Genomic DNA, 21,018 nt, shown 5'->3' with positions numbered 1-21,018 from the left:
GATTCTAAATATAAAATGGGTGGAAAAATTTTTAAAGCTTCCTAAAATTATTTGACCCTTTAGCTAGATCCTCGACATTGCATTCAGAAGATTCTAGAAGAAGTATGTCTACACATTTTCACTGTGCTATAAACTTGAACAATAAAATTTTTAACAGTTCTTAGATTATGACATCGAACATCGGACAAAATACCAAATAGGTAATAAGCAATAATCTTAGCTCCAAATCGCTTGTTGTATAATATTGGTTGTTTTTATTATTATTTATTTATTTTTTGACACGTTATAATCTCATAAACACAAGAACAATGAAAAAAAAGAGATGGAAGTATGTAATCGAATTCAGTTTTTAATTTTTTTTTAAATCTGTATCTTATTGAGAAGGTTTAAAGGAAATATATTTTTTGTACATATAAATAGACAAATTGCGTTATTTAGAACATTGAATTATCACATGAACTTTTTATCTCGTTTAAATTGAGTAACAGAAGATACTTGTATAATATCAATTGGAGAATTGTCAATTTATAAGCTTTCATCCCCGTTTTAAAGTTGTCATGTTCTTCGCATTTGGAAATCTTTGTACACTTTTACTTACCTCTAAATTGAGCTAAAATGAGGATTTTTTTTAGAAATAGCCCAATTTCCAATTATTTTTTAATGAAGGCAAATGTAGGGTTAGTGATAGAGCTCTGCTATTGACTAGTTTCTGGTAACAATAGAAACCAAAAATGTTTTGTATAGAACTAATGAAAAGTTTTTTGATTAAAAAAAATTTTTTTTTCTGAAAATGCCACACTATAGTTACTCTCAAGTAGCAATTTGACACGAGAAAACTTTTCTTCCATTATAAATGGTTTTCAGCCAATGAACAAAAAGCAGTACGATTGCAAAAAGCAGTCTTTGGATGATTTCCGTTATTTTCTTAACAGTTGTTCATCCGAAAACGGTCTAGCTAGGTTTCTCTAAACAATCTAGCAATCGGGCGAAAATTACAATATTGAAAAATATAATTGTGATTTCAATAAGGATGTTGGATCAATTAACATCCAATATGAATCATTATTCTCAAAGCATTGTAATTTTGCAATTATTGCAATTAGTTAAGGTTAATTAAACAAATTTGACACATATTAAATTAAAAAAAAATAAAGACAAATTTAATTTTGAATTTTAATGGTAATAAATCGAAAGACTTAATATCCATATAACAACTTTCGTCAGAGTGTCATGCATTGTGATAGCTGGAAAATTGATCAATAGAAAACACGTCAAGAAGAATTTAAAGAAACTGAAGCGTTCAAAATTATTTTAGCATAAATACTACGATTTTACTGTTTTATAGACAGTCAAGAGAATTTGTGCTAACATAGCAAGCAATTGGTTTTACAGCCGAAAAAATAGTTCCACTCGAAGGTAATTTATAAGAGATTCAATTAAATAAACTTTTAAAATACGTTAATTTTCAACACTTTTCTTTTAGAATGATGAAAGTTATAATTCTGACCATCGCTGCATTATGCGTAGCTTGGGGTTATCCACGGGGGCAAACGGAACCAGGGAGACCACGCCCAGTGCCACTGTTAGCGACACCGGTGACATCCACATATTCAACGGAAGATAATAATTCACCAATATCTCCAGCAATTACTACTGCAAGTCCCGAACCGTCAGTTTCAACAGAAACTACAACTACTCCAAATTCAACGCCGAATCCGACAACAAATACAACCGAGCATCCTCGACATTCAAAAAGTGAACTCTTGTACGGTAATTTTGACATAGTAAAAGAACAAATTGAATTTAAATGTCATCCTGATTATCCATTTCGTATAACATACATTCCGAAAAAGTCAGAAAGCGAAAATACTCCAACTGTTAAGTATGAAACTTTGAATGATGAACTCTGTGTTATTGATTGGAAAACTGATTATATTACAAAACAAAATGCGTGCATAACGGGAAGGCATCCCCTTCATTTATCAGAGGAGGTCAAATTTGACACAATTAAAGAGCAATTGTGTTTCAAAGATTTTCTTAAGTTTCCATTTGAGTTAACTTATTACCCGAAATTCTTCGATGGTGGAAAAAATGATGCGTATGTTGAATATGTAATTAAGAATAAATCTGGAACTATTCGTAAATTAAGAAGGGAAACGTTACCAGATTTGAAATAACTTTTCAGATAAGATGCGTATCTGATAATTTTTGCGAATTGCTTTATCTTCAATCAATGTCGTCTACAAATAATCATTAACAAATGTAGAAAAAATTTATTGTAATTAATGAACACAAAATGTAACAATTTCTTTTTGCAATTAAATAAATTTTATTCTGATTCTCTGTAAAATTATTTATTTAAAAAAGTCAGACTATTTTCTTTAGAGCTTAAAAATATTGATAAAAAAATTGTTTAAAATATTTCTTTGTTAGTTTCTTGATATTAAAAACTTACAAATTTAATGCCTGCGAGGATCATTTTGCCAGTAACGATATATTTGAATATCGTCATAAAAACTGATCCCAAAAATTATTTATACAACAACAAGCCGGCGAAAACTACCTCAAAAAAAGAAATTTTACGTTGTTTGTCTTACCATAGATCATAAGCAGTAAAATTAATTTTTTTGCTACGAAACACAAAATAGCTTATACATCGCCATAGGTCTTTGTTGAACGGCTTTAATAGTTCACTTAAAACAATGAGGGATCATTTTACTCTGAGGGATCATTATATAGCACTTTCCCTTACCATAGGTTGTAGCCTTAAACTTAAAAATATATTTTCTTTACGTAATTGCAATAATATCAAAATGTAGGCCGTGCAAAAGAGGCCAAATAAATTTCCTAAGGATATTGTTCCGTTATTTATTTTCAAAGAAAATAGCTTGTAGGTATCAACTTAAATATAGCAACTTGTGTAGTATATAGTTTGACCCGAAATAAATTTTTATGAATGAAATTAAACTTTATAATAATTATGTCCCCCTTTTTCTTTAAACTAAAAAAATTTCATAATTTTTTTATTCAATGACATAATTATTTAATTTAAATGTATAATATAATAAGATTAAATTTTTATTTTAAATTTAATATTTAAATAAAAAAAAAATTGCTTTATACATTAATAAAATTATAATCACAGTAAAATTAAATCTGATTATTTTAATCGAATTAAAATTGAATTTGTATAACTACGACCATTTTATGATTCCTTGAAAACGTATTTTTTCGATATAGAAAATATATACTGTGAGATTATGAAATGTCATGCCTGATTCTCTGAGGTTTGAAAAACAGGATTCGATATTTTATTGGAACTAAGTTCCTTATCACATGTTATCGTTCTGATTTGTTTGCTGGTAGGGAGGTTAAACCAAAAAAAGGGCAACAAAAAAACAACACCAAAAATCGTCATGTAGGTTATCTAGGTAGGTTACCTAAAACTTTTCCAATCGATTCTCTTTTTCGTGAATTTTGAGAAAATGCAAAGAATTTTTATAACTGCCAATTTGTATTTTGTGTTAAAATTTTATGTTTTATCATTTTTAAAAAATTGATTCGTGAAAATTATCAGAAGTTAAAGAAAACAGAGATAATTAAAAGTAAGTAGAATGCAATTTTTATGTTATTTCATAATAAATATCCTGATCAAACCCGACGTAATGTAGGACATATTGGGTTGACTACTAAATCAGAAGTATGTCTTTTTCACACTAATACTACATATCTACGTATCGTACCAAAGTACGAAAGGAGTGTGGTTCCTAAAGCGTGTCCCACGACACCTCTCGTTGTTTTTATCCACTTAGAATGTTATATGCTTGATGAACTCAAAAATTTTTCCTCATTTTTATCAATAATTTCCAGGCCTTTTTTGAGGCCTTTCGATAAAATGAAGCACAAAAAGGTGGCAATATCATAAGGTTTAAAAGCTTGCCTAACAATAGTAAAAAAAAAACAAATTTTTGATTTACCTATTGGCTGTGATTTGTACAATGTATTTCCAGTATTGGAAGTTGAATTACTAATTGGCACTTCTGAACTTAAATTTGTTCCACTACTCGGATGTGATGATGTCATTTGTGATGATAATAAACTATGATGATGTGGATGGGGATGATATGATACACCTTTTCTTCGTAACACGTCCGTGTAGTGTGTTGAATATGGTGGATCCAACAATGCTGGACGTTGCCCTAAGCCGACTACACGATACGGTTGTTGACCAGCTGAAACAAAACGAACAAATGATAAAAATTAATTATCATTGAAAATTTCGAAGTCAAGAGGCAATCCCATATTACAAAATCGATGTTATAATAAATCAATCGATTTAGGCAATACACATTACATAATTGTATACTATTTGTAGAGAAAATCGTTTTGAGATATTGCAACTTGAAAATCAACTAATTGGTAAATGTGTCATTAATTTTTGTTGGGTTGATTTAAGTAAGTTTCATTAACAAGCAATTATAATGTAATTGTTATCAAGTTCTTAGCGAAGAAAAGAAGTAGGATGAGGATCGAAGACGAATATAAAACAACGTCCATGAAAGTCTCGTATAATTTCAAATTTCAAATGATTTGTTTTTTCAAAAATAATTTTCAATAAACAATTTGTTTTAAAAAATATACATTTGATTTATTTACTTCACGTGTACCTATAATAATAATCAATATAAATAATCAATGATGTATGTATATTGTATATCTATAATTAGACCGTGAGCTCAAAAAGAAATGCAATTTCCATGAATGTTTTTATCTGCATTTTTGAGGATTTCCAAAGTTTGGTAATAGAGGAGTTCAAAGTTTTAATTGTGACTCGAGTATTGAATTTATAGAGAGCACGAAACTCATAAAATTCATTAGTAAAGTTACCGATATCAATGAGAGAAAAAGAATAACGATAAATTTCAATTGATTGTGTTCTTACGGTCTGTGTAGATTATTATTTTATATTATTGGCTACTTGCATTCATATAATGGTTAAAAAAGAATAATTGTTAAATCAATTGCAACAAATGTAATGTATACACAACCAAATCAATAAGTCAGATCAAAATATTATTATTATTATATTTTCTATACTTTATCAAATGCTATTTGTTTTTTACGTCCTTAAAGAATTGTACAAGAAATTTGAATGAAAGAAGTTGTTCTTATTTGTCACTGTAATTCCAAAAGGTCTTATGGATAAATTTCAATTTTTATTTCATTTTTAGTTACCCTGGAGTTTTCAATTTTGAAATATAATCGACCAGTGATTTTTTGGTAAACGTCCTTTTGGAATTACAGCGATGATATTATAATTGAAATGGGGTGAATTTTCATTTTTTTATCAACAAATGAATGATAAAAACTTCACAAGGGCTTCAATAAGCCTTGTACTAAAGTTGAAAAATTAGAAAATGTCAATGGATGATGCATTCTGACAGATTCATTTAGTCTCGGGCTGTGATTGGAATTTTTGACATCTGGAAGCCAAGACAGTATGTAGGGAAATTAATATACCACACTCTTTGTTTCGGAGTGTTTAGCACTAGTTTTTTCAAGTAGGCAGTTTTAATGACATAAGTAACTTTAATCTTTTGATAAAGTACACAATAATATAAATTATATTACACATTACAGAAGAATCGTATTCAAAGTGATATTATTTAAGCCTCATTTTCACAATAGGAATATTTTCGTGCGAGACAAATCAATCTCACCGGAGTGTAAAAGTCAAATCCTCAAATAAAAATCAAAACACGTCAAAATTTTGGCGTGTTTAACTTAAAGGATGAGAGTTCTATTAATGAATAAGGTAGCAAAAACTTCATTGGCAAACTTCCTCTAAAAATCAAAGTGCGGTGATGGAGTCACCTATGGATACAGTAAAAAAAATCTCGTTTAGTATAATGCTGGTATGGTATTTGGGACAGATATTATTGTATCTATGTTAGCAAAATTACAGTATTGAATAGAGTCATCCATCAGAAGTATTGTGGGTATCACCAACCAGTATGGACCTGGCAGCTATACTGCAAAAGCTCGTTCGCCATAACTATGGTTAATGTTACTATTATTTCAATAAAGTACATAGTGTGACGTTCACACCGATACTGACATAGTGATATCCCCAAAAATTTCTTACCATACACAATTATTCCTTATATAAAAAGCTTGAAAATTAGTTATTATCTAGAACTGTTTTTCGCCTTTGGCATAAATTGTAAGAGGGCTTGGAAGGGGACTTGAAAATATTTCAGGTTTGAATAAAATGAGGAGAAATATGAAAGGAGGACAGATAAATTTACCAGTGTTCTGGATCTTTATCTCATCGACCCTTTATCTTTTTGATCATTTGCAGAATTAATCGCAATATATTTTGCTTGCCTTACGCTTAAGGTTACTACTTTTATACTTTGTTTCGAAAAACGGATGATGAATTTCTCAATATAATAGCTTCACAAAAAGCTTGGAAACTTGACTGACTTCTTGAGCTTTTAGCCATCTCTGTAATCTGGTCTACTACCACAACAGTAACTAAAATCGTGAAAACCAGGCTTTATTCTTATAAATAACCAAAGATGGAACAAAAATGATTGATGATCATTAGGTCAATTTAAATCGTGATCTATAGAGAGAGACGTTATTAAATAAAACAAAAAATTACAAAAAGGAAATAACACATTATAATCTTATATTCTCTCAATAATATTACTTCTTCTGTCTACAAAATAAAAAAAACAAAAAATATGTGTGTATAGATCAAATTATTATATTTTATAAGGCCAGTCAGTATGTCTAACTTAAAAACTTCTTATAAATCCATATATGAGCTGTCAAACCAGTAATTCATGTGATTGAATGCGAGTATAGATTTTTTTAAGCGTATCTGTATGGATTCAGATTATTTTTGATTTTTTTTTTTCATAATTATTAAAATCAGAAGTTATAAAAATAACAAGTGAAAACAAACAATTGACTGAGTTAATTGTTGAAATACCATGCATAGTCAGTGTTGATTTCTTTATCACATTACACATACAAACATGTGACACATACATAACTGATAATCAAGTATAGTACATATTATAAAATTTCCGCCTAATTGGCGCCCTCACGGGTCAACAGTGATGTTTACGAAAAAATGTTTCAAACAAAAGTTGTTTAATTTTTGATAAGAAACATTTTTTACATTTAAACTTTTGTTCTATCTCTAACGGTTTACAAGATGGGTCCTACGGACCCAAGACCCAGTTGACTTATGGTGCTCATTTACGAATTTGACCTCACTTTTTACGTCCTGAGTACGCTGTAAAAATTTCAGCTTGATATTTTTATTCGTTTTTGAGTTATCGTGTCCACAGACGGACGGACGGACGGACGGACAACCGGAAATGGACTAATTAGGTGAGTTAGTGAACACCTATGACAAAATTTTTTTCCTAGCATCATTATTTTTAAGCGTTACAAACTTGGGACTAAACTTAATATACTATGTATATTTCATATATACATGGTATAAAAATAAAAATTGATTATATAAATTTTGATATGAAAACCGTTGAAAAATATAACAAAAATTGCGTTCAAGTCAAAATTTTTAAATTCGAAAAACAGAAAATTATCCATTCAGCTGTTGTATAATAGTGTTTCGAACACAATATTATTTAACACACCATTCCAATTCCAACAGCTTCATCTTCCTAGAAACTATTATTACAGCAATAATAGCTAAATTCGTTATTAAGTCAATTAATTCGTAATTCAAAATAGCTACCTAATTTCTATTGCTTGCTGCATCTATGACAATAACAAATACAAACTAATATAACTTTAATACATACCTATATGGTATTTACAGGGTTATTAATCATTTTAAGTCTGTTTAAATTCACATTTTCACCGTTGATATCAGTTCTAAGGGAATAATAATATAAAAATCTTTTATATTGCTGTGTTATGTTTCTTGTAGGAATGCTTCTTGTAGGAAAATTTCAGACGATTCACATTTCGTGACTCCTTTGTCTTAGAAATTATTCACAAAATCCTCAAACCATTATTTTTTTGCTCTTTTAATCTGATTTACTTTGTACTACCAGTTTTAGCATATAGTAGTAATAGAAGTGAAAAAAGCTTGGCAAGTAGGTCTTTTATGCCTTTTCTTCAATTATGTTTGGCTTTCTCAGTCTTTTTCTCATTCCTGGCTCGTTTTATCCAGGTGTTAACTTTACGAAGGACAGAACATAAAAATTGTTTGATATCGAATTTTACAATGCTAATCGAGGAGGATTTTCTTACCAGGCGTTGTATCTACCTAGATACAATTTGAGCAGGTATTTTATCATGCAGGAATTCGTCATGATATTTCAAACACGGACTTTTTGCCTTTCTGTCTCTACCATTAGTTTAACTTGCCTATTCTATTTCCTGTTCATATCAAAAATCACTGAAAAGTCCCAATACTCATATCTAAGATCACATGTGATTCCGTGATTTGGAGAACCAATGGAGGCTTTAAGAGTTTGTAAGGTTAAATTAAAACATAAACATAATTAATTAATAATTATAAAATTTATCACACTGTATACAAACTGATTATTAGAATATTGAACGTAGACAGTAGACACACGTATACATGTAAACATATACATTTAATGTTAACAGTAAATATTACTTATCATAGATATAGAATGGTCGATTGTAGCTATATTGTAGTATTTTGTCTGTGCTGACTTCTACAATCATGGACAAGAGAAGGATTGAATTTCTAAGGTAATACTTCGTAAGATAGTGATAGATTTTGGTGATTTATATTCTACCTTCTATCTCAATGAAGGTTGAGAAGTAATTTTAGTATGAATGAAGTTGTTTTAGTCTTAACTAGAATGAAACAATAATCAAAGATTTTCGTGTGAATAACATATCGAAAAATTCAATTTCAATTATCAAGTGCTTAGTTTTACTTGATAATTTGCACACCTTATTCTAATATTTTTGTGGGAGTCATAGTTTTCACTTGATTGGCATAAAAATTCAGATCATCAGATCTTTTGTTACTTACAAATGAAGTTCATTTGTTAAATAATATCGTTAGTCATTTTTGTTATATGAAGTAAGAAGAGTTCTTACGGTCGTTTCTATGTATAAAACAAAGAGGGATTGTATATTTGTATACATGAACCCATCCGGTCAGACTCATCACTTGAAGTTGTACACATTCAATACCAATCAAGCACAGTATAACTGAACCATAACACATAGTACACATTATCTCTTTGTTTTATACGTTAGAACGTCCATAGAAACTCTAGTTCCTTCATGTATTTTATATGGCTAACAAGATAGTTTACAATCGGTTTAATAGTAGTAGAGAAAATGGTACGGAAGCTGGAACCTTTACAGAGAGTTTATTATAAAACGGCTGAATTTCGTGTATTTCTTTTCTTATTGAACTTAAGTAGAGTTCAGTAACGTCTCGCAACTGATACGAAGTAATAGCGCTCAAACTTATAATACCCTTTTTTTTATAGCTCGGGGGTTAAACAGCCATACAGACAGATACACACACATAGCGGTAAAACTTATAACACCCCTTTTTTATAACTCGGGGGTTGAAAAACATTATTTCGCAAATGAACTTCATTTTTTTTAACAACATGATTTCGGATCACCTTTTTTGCCAGCGATAATACTTACGTATACAGTATACACATATTACATGTATTTGTTAGTGCGGTTGGTCCATGTGGTAATTACTTTGTAGATAATGAGCCTATGATTGTAGGCAATTGTAGATTTGTTAATTGCTAATCTCTTACGTTATGCCAACAATATAATATCTATGCATAAAGTTTATGCAAAAAAAATAAAAATGTTTATTTCAATTAATAATTTTATTAAAAACTTTACTTCTGAATTATGAAAGTTTTTTTTTTTTTTATAAAACTTACGTTTAATAACAAAATGCCTTTTTTAATTTTTACATGCATGTCAGATTGTAAATAAAATACAGAGTTTATAAGTTTGATGTGAATTACAAAAAGTCTGCCTGTGCACATACTCTCAAGCAGATGGATTGATTTCGATGTGTTTTCTTTTATTTGAATCCTTCGTGATACCCTCACCGTTGAGATGTTTGTATGCGAGAATTTAAAACTATGTTTTTGCACAACTTTTCATAAACTTTTCCAATTCTAGTTCGTGGACGTTCTCTTTTACAAGGTTCTGGAATTTTATTCGGTCCAGCTTAAAAGAAAGATGATAGATCAAGAAATAGAAGAATCATTTTATCCAACATTCAATGAAACGAAATGTACAGTTATCCACACCTTGGAAAATTCAATTTTCTCAATATGCGTGGACTTCGTTTTATCGTAGGTCGGAATAAACGATTTTTCCAATTGATATTCGATAAACTTAGCGAAACAAAAAACAGAACGGTGATGTATTCACAAAGTTTTTTAAGTGTAGCCTCGAGGTCTATTACTCATATAAAAAATTATTAAATTTTTTGAAACCATTCAAAAGTTCAATAAATCGATTCGTATAGTTGAAAAAATGTTGTTTTTGTTTTTTATGAATTGTCACTCCAGTTCATAAATTGTTTAAACATTCTTTAGATGTAATATTAAAAATAATATTTTTTTTTCATCATTTTATGAATCAAAAAACCAGTATACCAATAATTTTTCTGATTTATTCATAAAATTCAAACCGTTGCGTTTGATTTCTTATAAGACTTCTTTAGTCTGTGTAATATTACATTTCTTATACATTATTAATATATGATGATGACTGGTCTCTTATTCATATACGAGATGTTTTATTTAAGTTCAACATTCCAAATTGTTTCATCAAGATGTCTTTTAATCGGTGTTACACTAGACGTAATATCTGACAGTCACTTCAAAACGGGTGGAAAATTGGAGAGGTTGTTTCAAATGTTATATCTAACTAAATTTTCATTCTGCTAATTTTTATAACCGGGGAATTATCTGAAAATTTTTTAATTATAAAATAGTTGGCGTTTCAAAGATCTCACTTAAAAGGGTCTCTAATAGAAAAATCGTTGCGACTATCAAGCAAGCTGAACAACTTGGTCTAGCATTGCAGCATGATTGATTTTGGAGCTGTCACAGTGGAGAGAAGAAGGAACGGATGAGTCATCTTTTATGTCACTGTTCAGCTCTTGTCATTAGAAGCTGAGCTCATTTTGAGTCAGCTTTTCTACGACGATTACTCCGATCTGAAGTCCATTGACGTCAATTGGTATCATACCCTAGGGTCTTGGTGTGCCACACCTCAGGACAGCCACTCTAACCTAATAAAGAGTGTTTGTCGCCTATTCAAAATTGAAATTTTAAAGTGTCGAAAAACGTACATCTAGTCCCTTGAGTGTCCCTTTTGAATAGCTCTTCTAACCCCTGAAAAAAGCTCCATCTATGCAAAATTTTCGTAAAAGAAACAGATTGTTACGCACTACATTAACAAGAATTCCTCAAATTTCCAGCCGTGTTTAAATGATGGTAAAGTACTTTTTCAACTTCTATCAGTTTATTAAACCTCCGTTTCAATAATAAATAAACTTTTGTGTAAAATTTATATTTCTATTCTCCACAATAAACTCACTTAAATATATTATGTCTAAAAGTTTGAAGCAAATATAAAATCAATTGCGACAATTTACATAAAACACCACTTATAATATATCCTTATGGTCATTAACGATCAAAGAATCATTATTAATAAAAATTATATCTGTATATTATCACTAACACCTCCCTTCTTATCCAAAAAAACGACACTCTCCCCAAAAACGTCCATGAAAACATGTATTTTGATATTTAATATGACCCAAGTATATAATTTTACATATTTTAATGAAATCATATCAGTTATTTATTTAATGCTTCTTATTATAACTTAGTATCCATACATAATCGAAAGTCTCTACCTTATTCTTACAAAAAAAAAAGTTTCACACAAAAGTGTAACGAATTGATTCATTCATTTCTCCTGACTCATTCAGTAAAATCAAACTGTATAAACTATGTAAATTCAAATTTAACATTTAATATAGATAATTGTGGTTATGATTCGAAATGGTACTAATTATTCAAGACAATACAAATCACAGTTCTACTACCAATAACATATTATTGCGAATGAATTCTGTATATATCTATTTTGTTTCATAAAATTTTTTGTACCCGATTTGAGCCCGTGATTCGAACTGATTCTATATGGTTTTAAATAGAAGTATAGAATTTACCATAAAAGTGATATAGATAAATTAGCGTTTAAATTTTGAATATATTTTATGTATTTTGATAAATAGTATAAAGCGGAAGTGAACCTATGGGAATAGTTATATAAAAATTAGTATAAATGGCGGAAAATTTAAGAACCCACTATATGATTATCATCTTTAAAAGTGGTACCTCAGATATTAGGGGCCTTAAGGGCCTATTGAGCTCAACAAATTTACTTGAAGCAGGCAAATGGTAATTTGAGTAAAGTAAGTTACTGCTGAAGGGGCATGCAATAGTTTCATCTTACCGGTAAAAATTAGTTTTAGAAGACATTACACATAACACGTCTTTTTTGCCTGTAAACAAGTTTCACTGTAGTATTATTCACGAGTCAAGATAATTGATAAAAAATTTGAGCGTTTGTCCAAACAATATAATTATTGCTAACAATTTACCAATAAACAGGAAATTATATATTATGATTGAACTCTATCGATTTATTAGTGAATTTAACAGCTATTAGACCGTCAGCTCATATGAAAGCGAAATTTCTATGAATAATTTTGTCTACCCTTTAGAGGTTTAATACAGATTGGTTTGATAATAAAGAAAATTGAGATTTTAAGCGGACTTCGTATATCGAATTTACAAATATCGAGCTACGAACATCGACAACACAAAACGACCAATAATGGTAGACAGTATGCAAATGGAGACGAAAATGTTGAAAAATGGAGTGAAATTGTAAAAAACTAAACCATTTTTCAATCGTTTCTTGTGTTGCACTCTCTGCTATCCTTTTAACGCATCGTGTTGTTGATAAATACCTTTAAACTTACAACAAACTTACCTCAAAAAGATAGACAGAACGAATAATGTAAATGTGACTTCATTATGGGCTTTCGGTCTTCTATATGGGCAAAACATATACACAATATATGCGGCCACCCAATTTCCGCGAATATTAATACTAAATTATTTGTAGTATTTTATGTTTTAGCCTCCCATTTTCATTTTGTTGTACATTTACATATATAACATAACCTCATACTACTCAATCGTTACCCTATGCGTGTGTCTACCTCAACATTCCTCATCCTATGTTTGTGTTAAATAAAGCTGACATCTGTAAATGATTTGTTCTCATTAATCTAAACATTTGTAAACCCAACTGAAAAACTATATTAATTACAGAATTATAAAATACTAAAATTTCTCTAAAATTTGTGAAAATCTTTTTAGCAAAATGTGTTTCCAGTCAGAATATTTTAGCGCCTTTGATTTGTTGTGATGTGTAATTTAATGATAATAAGTATAATTACAAGAAATTCGTAGCGTAGGAGCTGCGTTAGTTAAGCGAATTCCTTCAGAGATTGAAAAAATAACATATTCATCTAAAAATCAAATTTTGCATTTTTAGTTTTCCAAGAATTTTTATTCCGAAAACTACGCCTAGAGAAAAAATCACAAGATTACTTTTTTGCTTAAAACTGATCAAAAAATATTTCTTATTATAAAAAAATTGAAAATTTTGTACTTTACGCACACATACATACCCCCCACCCCTTGTTTATTTGTCGATTTCACACTTTAACGAAAATTACAATTAATGAACATGACCATTCAAATACCAAAACACTTCCTGATACCAAATTTTATTCAAATCGAAATAACGACCGTCAGAGAGTTTACAGACATCATCAGTACAAAAGCAGTAGCTCCATCTCCTTCAAATTATTGAAGTAGTTACGTTTCAGTTAGAACATTGTGCAGTCGTGAAAAGTAGAATTCTTTTTTTTGCCGTTATCGGCAGAAGTCTGAGGATTTTTCCTTTTCCTAAGTTTACCTCATACTCAGTTATTTGCGTTATCTCTGATTTCCCCCTTTGAGCCTTAATCGCTCCTTACAACTAGAATTAAATCTACACCATTCATTTCAATATTAACTGGAGTTCATTTTAAGGGATAAATATTTTATCTCTATGAAGTTACCTGTTAAATATATGAATCTATTCATAGCAGTTTATGTTTAGGGATGACAATTTTATAGGGAGACTGAGAATGATAATAGAAAATAGAATGAGGAGATAAAGGTAGAAACAGGAAATGATATCTAAATACATACATATTAGTGACATGCTGACTAGCCATATAGTACAAATGTAGTTCATACATAGGGAAAACAATCATATCTACACGTTGTATTGTAGTTACAATAGTATATTGTTGCACTCTGGTGATAGATATTCGTACCATATTTACGGATTTATAAATCGAAAAATCTATATAACGCTGTTCCCAAAAAAAATTAATGCATGCAAATATTTGAGACTTACGTTTCAAATTTTTAGTATTAATTTTGTCAGATTTTTCGATATAATAATAATAATAATAATAATGGGGTTTAACCTCCGTTTCTCTGACATATACGCCTATAACAGAGGCCATCCACATCATTATTTGTTACTCTTTATTTATTTAATTACAAACATATTTACAATTACATTTGGATGTGTGTGGAGTCAGTTACTTCGTTCTTATCCAACAATGTGATCAATTCTGCACTCCCATTAATTATAAATTGTTCACACTGCCGCTGCCTGGATTCGAACCCGCAACCTAAGTCTAACTGGACAAACAGACAAAGACAAACGCCTTAAACCGCTCGGCCATTTAGGCTAGATTTTTCGATATATACCATAGTTTTTGAAATATTGATGCCTAAAGATTCAGAGAAAATCACTTATAGAAGAAATAATACACAAATGCCATACATTTCACCACTTTCATTGTATTTCATGGAAAAACAAGTACCGCTTGCTATAATTTTTTTTATAGGAAAATATTGGTCATGATTTTCTAATGAATATTAGTTTTTCAAATTAATCTTAAGAAGGGCATGTTTATAAAGGGCATTAATGAGAATATACACCATATAAAGATGATCGAATTTGGCCATTTTGCTCCCATTGATAATAAGACAGTATCTTTAATAACAGAGGTAAATGGGTGGATTCATGCAGAGTTTTTTTTTTTTAATAAAATAGTGGAAACATTGGGAAGACTTCATATTTTCCCATTACATTGGTTCTTGTGACAATTCTTAATGCTTCGGGAGTATTTTAGAATACATTTATTCTCCGAAAAGCAAAGTAGATAGGCGGGTAGTGAAAATGTAGGAACTGAATATTCTAGAATGTTTTCGAACTTTTTGAATTCGATGATTTTGAGAATGCACCAGAAAACTGGAATATCAGAAAGCCAAAGTGATATAAATTTTTCGTGAACTCACTGTATTCACAGTTACCCCATACATTTCAACCATATGACTACTATACATTTAAATATGATTACATAAATATTATGAAAATAGGGTCTCTAATAATGTTTATCATTTCATATTTACAGTGTACAGGTGAAGTTTATAATTCGCTTTATATTAGCCATATTATATATTATATTATATAAAATTATATATAAAACAATAATAGTTTATTTTTCATATTCAGAGTATTCCATTTTTAAAAGAAACTCGCACACACATTATGAAAACTGAGTCTCGGTTAAACTTCAGTTCATTGAATATTCTTCCAAAAAAGGTATATTTCAACAAAACTCGCTCCCAGATGGTTTGAAAGATTGACTTTCGTTTGATATTAGCTGTCAAAGGAGCTGTTCTTAGGATTACATATCCAAAATGTAACCAATCGTATTCAAAAAAAAGTTAGTACAAATTCGAAAGATTTGTTTGTCTGTTTACATTTTAATATCGGATCAGTCGTTTGAAACCTGATCAGCCATTTCTTACATCCCTTGTAAGAGATAAAAATGTCGAAGAATCGGGAAGAGTTGAATTTCTATACTAGATATTATTATTATTATTTTTATATTATTTTTCCGGGAGTGTATTAGCTCAGAATTATAAACTCACGTGTCTATGAATATAAAAAATAAACTTTTTAATAATATTCATAGCATAACTGTATTATATGATCGGAAAAACCCGTTGAAATACTCGAATCATAAAAATATTGATGAAACAAATAGCGTACCGTTTATATGGTAAAAAAGTTGAAAATACGAATTTCGAAACATTATTATTTAACATTGAAATTGGTACTTTTTACATATTCATAAAATGTCAATACACTTGTCTGTTCCTAATCGATATGTATCCTTAGATTTTTAAAACTACGCAACGGATTTTGATGCGGTATTTCCTAATAGATAGAGTGATTTATGTGGAAGGTTTTAATGTATAATACCTGTATAATATAGTGGAGTAAGGGGTTGAAATAGGGATTGAAAATATATTTTTGACCTTCAAGAGGTGGAAAGGTGGAGCGAGAAAATGGGGATGAATAATCGAATATTTTCAAATATACTCAAGTGGGGTAACAAATAAAAGAGCATGACGTTTACATTACAAAACTCTAACCCCTACGCAAGGGGATTTAGGGGGAGAGGGTGAAAGTGGAGACGTTTCCCAGCAAAGCGGGTAATTCAGAGCTTATTCTTATATATAGTATTTATACATAAATTGCTATTCAAGCAAAAACGAAATGCTAATTGATATAATTCATCAAGCTTTGATAAGTGAGGAGGGATATTTAGTCACTGGATATGTTTTTGGGAATATTTTTTATTCGTAGCGCCTACCCCATCAATGTTTGATATGAAAGTGTACATCGGTCATCGGAGATTCATGGTTATAACATATAAATGATAACTATTATCATACAATATTGTATATAATACCATATTTCACATTATATTTTATTTTAAAAATAACTTTTTCATAATGTTTTTTTTTTATATTATATTATATTAATATATTTAGTAGTTTGCATATTTTTTTTTAGTATATTTTTTGGGGAAACATTTGGTTTAACACAACACAATGTTGAGCCAAAATTTATTTGCGACCCGAATTATAATATTAAAATAACCTACCCTTTTTTAATAATATGGTCATTATTATAATCACTAATTATATGATTATTTATTAATTTTGAAATTATAATATTTTTTAGATAATACTTTTTTTTTATGTTTTCATAATTAACATTATTTTTAATTGGTGTACGTGATTTAATGACTAGTAAAGTACTAGTAAATATTTAAAAAATTATGATAAGTTGTTTTTTATTATCTTATTTATTATATAATTTTTCATGATGCTTTTTTCTGTACTAAAACATTGTACTATGCCTGTTTGGCTGTTTGTTTGAGTAGCACGCAAAAAATGTTTGACCAATTTTGATGAAATTTATAGCGTTTAAAAGTTTCTGATAATCTTAAAAACTGGTGTATATTTTTTCTCACTACGATGACAGTGGCTGTGGTTAGATAATAAAATTACATTTTTCCATGAGCTATGTAAAACTAAATATGTTTACTAGGTATCAGACGAAGCATGGTTTTAGGAGAAAGGTTGATTAAGGTATTCGGAACCTACAATACCCGTAGTATTGTTGTAATTACGAGTTTGTTTGTTGACTATAGAGGAGTTGGTTGGATTTTGAAGTTTTTAGCTCTTGTGTTCGAACATGGGACACTATTACCGAATTTTTTTTCGCAAATATTTAAAGAAAATTTTTCCTTTTTCCATTTTTTCAAGTCAAGTAGGAAATTATGAAGGGGTGGAGGAGATAGGACTAAGGATATGACGTCCTGATATTTGTTGGAATTGTTGATCAATGCGAAAATGGGAGGGGTAGTGACCAGTGTATGTGTATGAAGTAGGCTGAATATTCACAAACATTCTGAAGTTTATTTATAGCACTAGCTGTGCCTCGCGGTGTTACCCGCAATTAAATAGGTTTTGAGAGTTTTTGTCGTTACTGTGTAAATTAATTAAGCCTTCTTGAGAAAATGAGCTAAAAATCGCATAGCAACCGTGCATTTTTCCAGGATTAAAATCAGTCTATGTCATTTTCTGACCCCTAAACTATCACTACCCATGCAACAAATCATGTCGATCCTTGCATGATTTTTTGCATGCTCTATAAATAAAATAGAACACAACTATCCCACATGAACCATACATGTTCTGGCGTGATTGGGCTACAAACATCCATCCATCCATCCATACAAACTTTCACGATTATTTAGTAGGAGGAAAGGGATAATCCTGGTTTATTTTTTATGAATATATTTAAATCAACCTATTCATAACTAACATACAAATTTCCGTATATCATAATTAACTAAATTTAGATAACTCTTAAAGGTATTCTAATAAACAGCAAGTGTTCATTTTCGATATTAATAATATCAAAGGAGCTTGAACCTTGTGTACATATTATATTTACAATTAATTAAGCCAATGAGATAGATCTCTGTAGGTACACTAAACGTATCTATAGCATCCTTAGCAATATATGTACATGTTACCGGCAATTAACATAATACGGTAGTCGATGGAATCTTTAGGTATACTATAGAATGCCAAACAAACAATCACGACAACTTAATTTTTGAAGGGACTTAAATTGAATGATTTTATTATAATAGTTTTTTTAGTGCGTGTTAAAAATTATAGTTTAGTGACGTCATCGTTATTAGAAGCGCGTGATATAAATTTGAAACCACGTTGAAAACATCGGTTCTCGTCCGATAACTGCAGTTAGGCATCATTGGGTTCAGTCAGCACTTGGATGAAAGAACGATTGAGAACATTGTGTGCTGTTCCTTTTTTTTTATTTATAATAGCATTTTATACCCATTTTATATTTTATAAACATTAAGTTTCCGTATGTTTATGGCCGGAAAACTTGGAAAGTAGTCACTGGATTGACTTTAAATTTTGACGGATCATTTATACCTAAGAGTATTTATACATACTTTACATCCCGAAGTTCTTACAGGAACAAATATTTAAAAATTATTGGAAAAAAGGATTGGAAGCCATATAAATATCAAATATGATTATAGAATATATTTTACTCCCCTAATAGTTAATGTCAGGCCAAGACACAGCAATAGAGCAGTTACTTTCGATTCAATGTAACTGTACTTTCTTATGCGAGAAAGGTCAACGTCAAATTGAAGTGTTTTAGGAGTGCGAAATTTGAAGACCTATACTATTATTTCAATCCATTTTAGGTAAAATATGAAATATTATAAAAATTATTTTATACTTTACCTAGAAGATGAGTACGGTATTGTATAGCCTGAGCTGATGCTTTATGCACTTTACTGGTAACGTTTATAGGTACAATAATTTAATCTACACCTGGAGCAAGGTAATACTAGAAGTCAATGTGCATACGTATATTTATATGAAAGCGCACATTCATGGAATGAATTGATGATAGTCAACCCTTATTCGACTTAATATTTGATTGACTAAACTAGATGAACATTCCATTCTAATACAAACTTCGAGAGATATGAATCTGTGATGTATTCGTAATTTAAAAGTGTATATTCCTTGTTTGAGAGGCTCCTATACAAATTATGAAAGTTATTTTGTCTCTATTATTACTATTATTTACTATCGTTAGATATTGAACCCAGATTGTAATTTGTATGGAATAATCCTCATAGGGTCTCGCCAAAATTTCCCTACATATGAAAATTCTACAATTACAAAATCTCAATTCAAATTTTGAATTTTTGGGGAAGAAATGTTATAATTGCTCTAATAATTATTGCTCTAAAATGGGATGTGTACCATAGACATCGTGAATGAAAAATAGAATAAAGATTAAGAGATTAAGTAACTTAAAACTCGAATACAATATTTTACAACAAACAATTGTCTATTTCCTTAATCATTTTTTTGAGGAGATCAAAAATCATCAAAACTTGAATTATCTGCCACCTTTCTTTTAATGCGTTTAATCTCTGAAGCGACCATGGTATATAAACAACTTTAAAAAGGGTTCTGTTGATTATTTTCCTCTATATACAGAATATTTTTAATTTCTGTAGAATTATTTTATCCGTAGCCTCTCTATATTATATACATTCGATAGACATTCAAGACAAATTCCTTAGTTATTAAATGAAATTCGAAATAAACTTTAAAACAAAGTTAAACTTAATAATATATTTTGAAAGTTCATAAATGAAATTTAATTAGTTTTGTACATATTAAAATTTCTTAAAAAATGTAGACATTAGTCGAAAAAGCTGCAATCATCACTTCTACTCTGCGTATCTAGAATGGGGTGAATGAGGTTTCCATATTCGGCACCGAAAAGTTGCTGAGACCGATCAGAAAATTCCAACTTTTTTTTATTTTAATGATATTAGACAACTTTTTTTAACCAAAAAGGGACCGATTTTCTAGGCAAAAGGAGGTGACAAGAAAATAAAAAATTTCGAAACATATCTTTCTATTATCGTTCTATATACGTTCTAAGATACAACTTATTAAAATAAATAAATGAAATAAAACTTTATAAAAGAAAAATAACTAGATATGTTTGTACTCTATACAATCCTAAACCAAAGATCAGATTGTGATGAAACTTTGGTAGGGTCTTTTGAGGACGCCCACGAATAGTTCCGGTCCAAAATGTTATTAAGTATCCATTGAAAACTAAAATTTGAAAAAAAATTTTCTTGTGTTCTTGCCGTTTTCGATGCGACTCGTATTTGTCACTATAAGTGTGTGTATTAAAACTTCGTCATCTATGAGTATTATTTCTCTACAAAGTTGAACGAGATACAATTCGTGGCCACCTGTTCTGATAAATTCAAAGAATCAAGCGCATATACCATTAAAAAAAAAATTGAAATCTGTACATATACTTTAC

At 29.7% G+C, this 21,018-nt stretch overlaps 2 protein-coding genes across 2 annotated transcripts in view; one reads left to right on the top strand and one right to left on the bottom strand.

Annotated features, from left to right (window-relative positions):
* The window catches only part of LOC123300954 (protein lozenge-like), a 98,663-nt gene that overhangs the window by 27,385 nt on the left and 50,260 nt on the right, over positions 1 to 21,018 (bottom strand). The window contains exon 3 of the mRNA XM_044883638.1: positions 3,978 to 4,232. Coding sequence (XP_044739573.1) covers positions 3,978 to 4,232 — 255 coding nt within the window. The remainder of the gene's footprint in view (positions 1 to 3,977; positions 4,233 to 21,018) is intronic.
* On the top strand, positions 1,319 to 19,199 carry LOC123300955. The gene is made up of 3 exons (XM_044883639.1): positions 1,319 to 1,416; positions 1,484 to 2,194; positions 19,187 to 19,199. Exon 2 carries the CDS (start codon positions 1,485 to 1,487, stop codon positions 2,175 to 2,177), a length of 693 nt encoding a protein of 230 aa, XP_044739574.1. The 5' UTR covers positions 1,319 to 1,416; position 1,484; the 3' UTR covers positions 2,178 to 2,194; positions 19,187 to 19,199.

This window comes from Chrysoperla carnea, chromosome 5 (assembly GCF_905475395.1).
Source record: "Chrysoperla carnea chromosome 5, inChrCarn1.1, whole genome shotgun sequence".
Lineage (NCBI taxonomy): Eukaryota > Metazoa > Arthropoda > Insecta > Neuroptera > Chrysopidae > Chrysoperla > Chrysoperla carnea.
The sequence above is the reverse complement of the archived record's forward strand: the minus strand, read 5'-3'. Positions and strand labels throughout refer to the sequence as shown.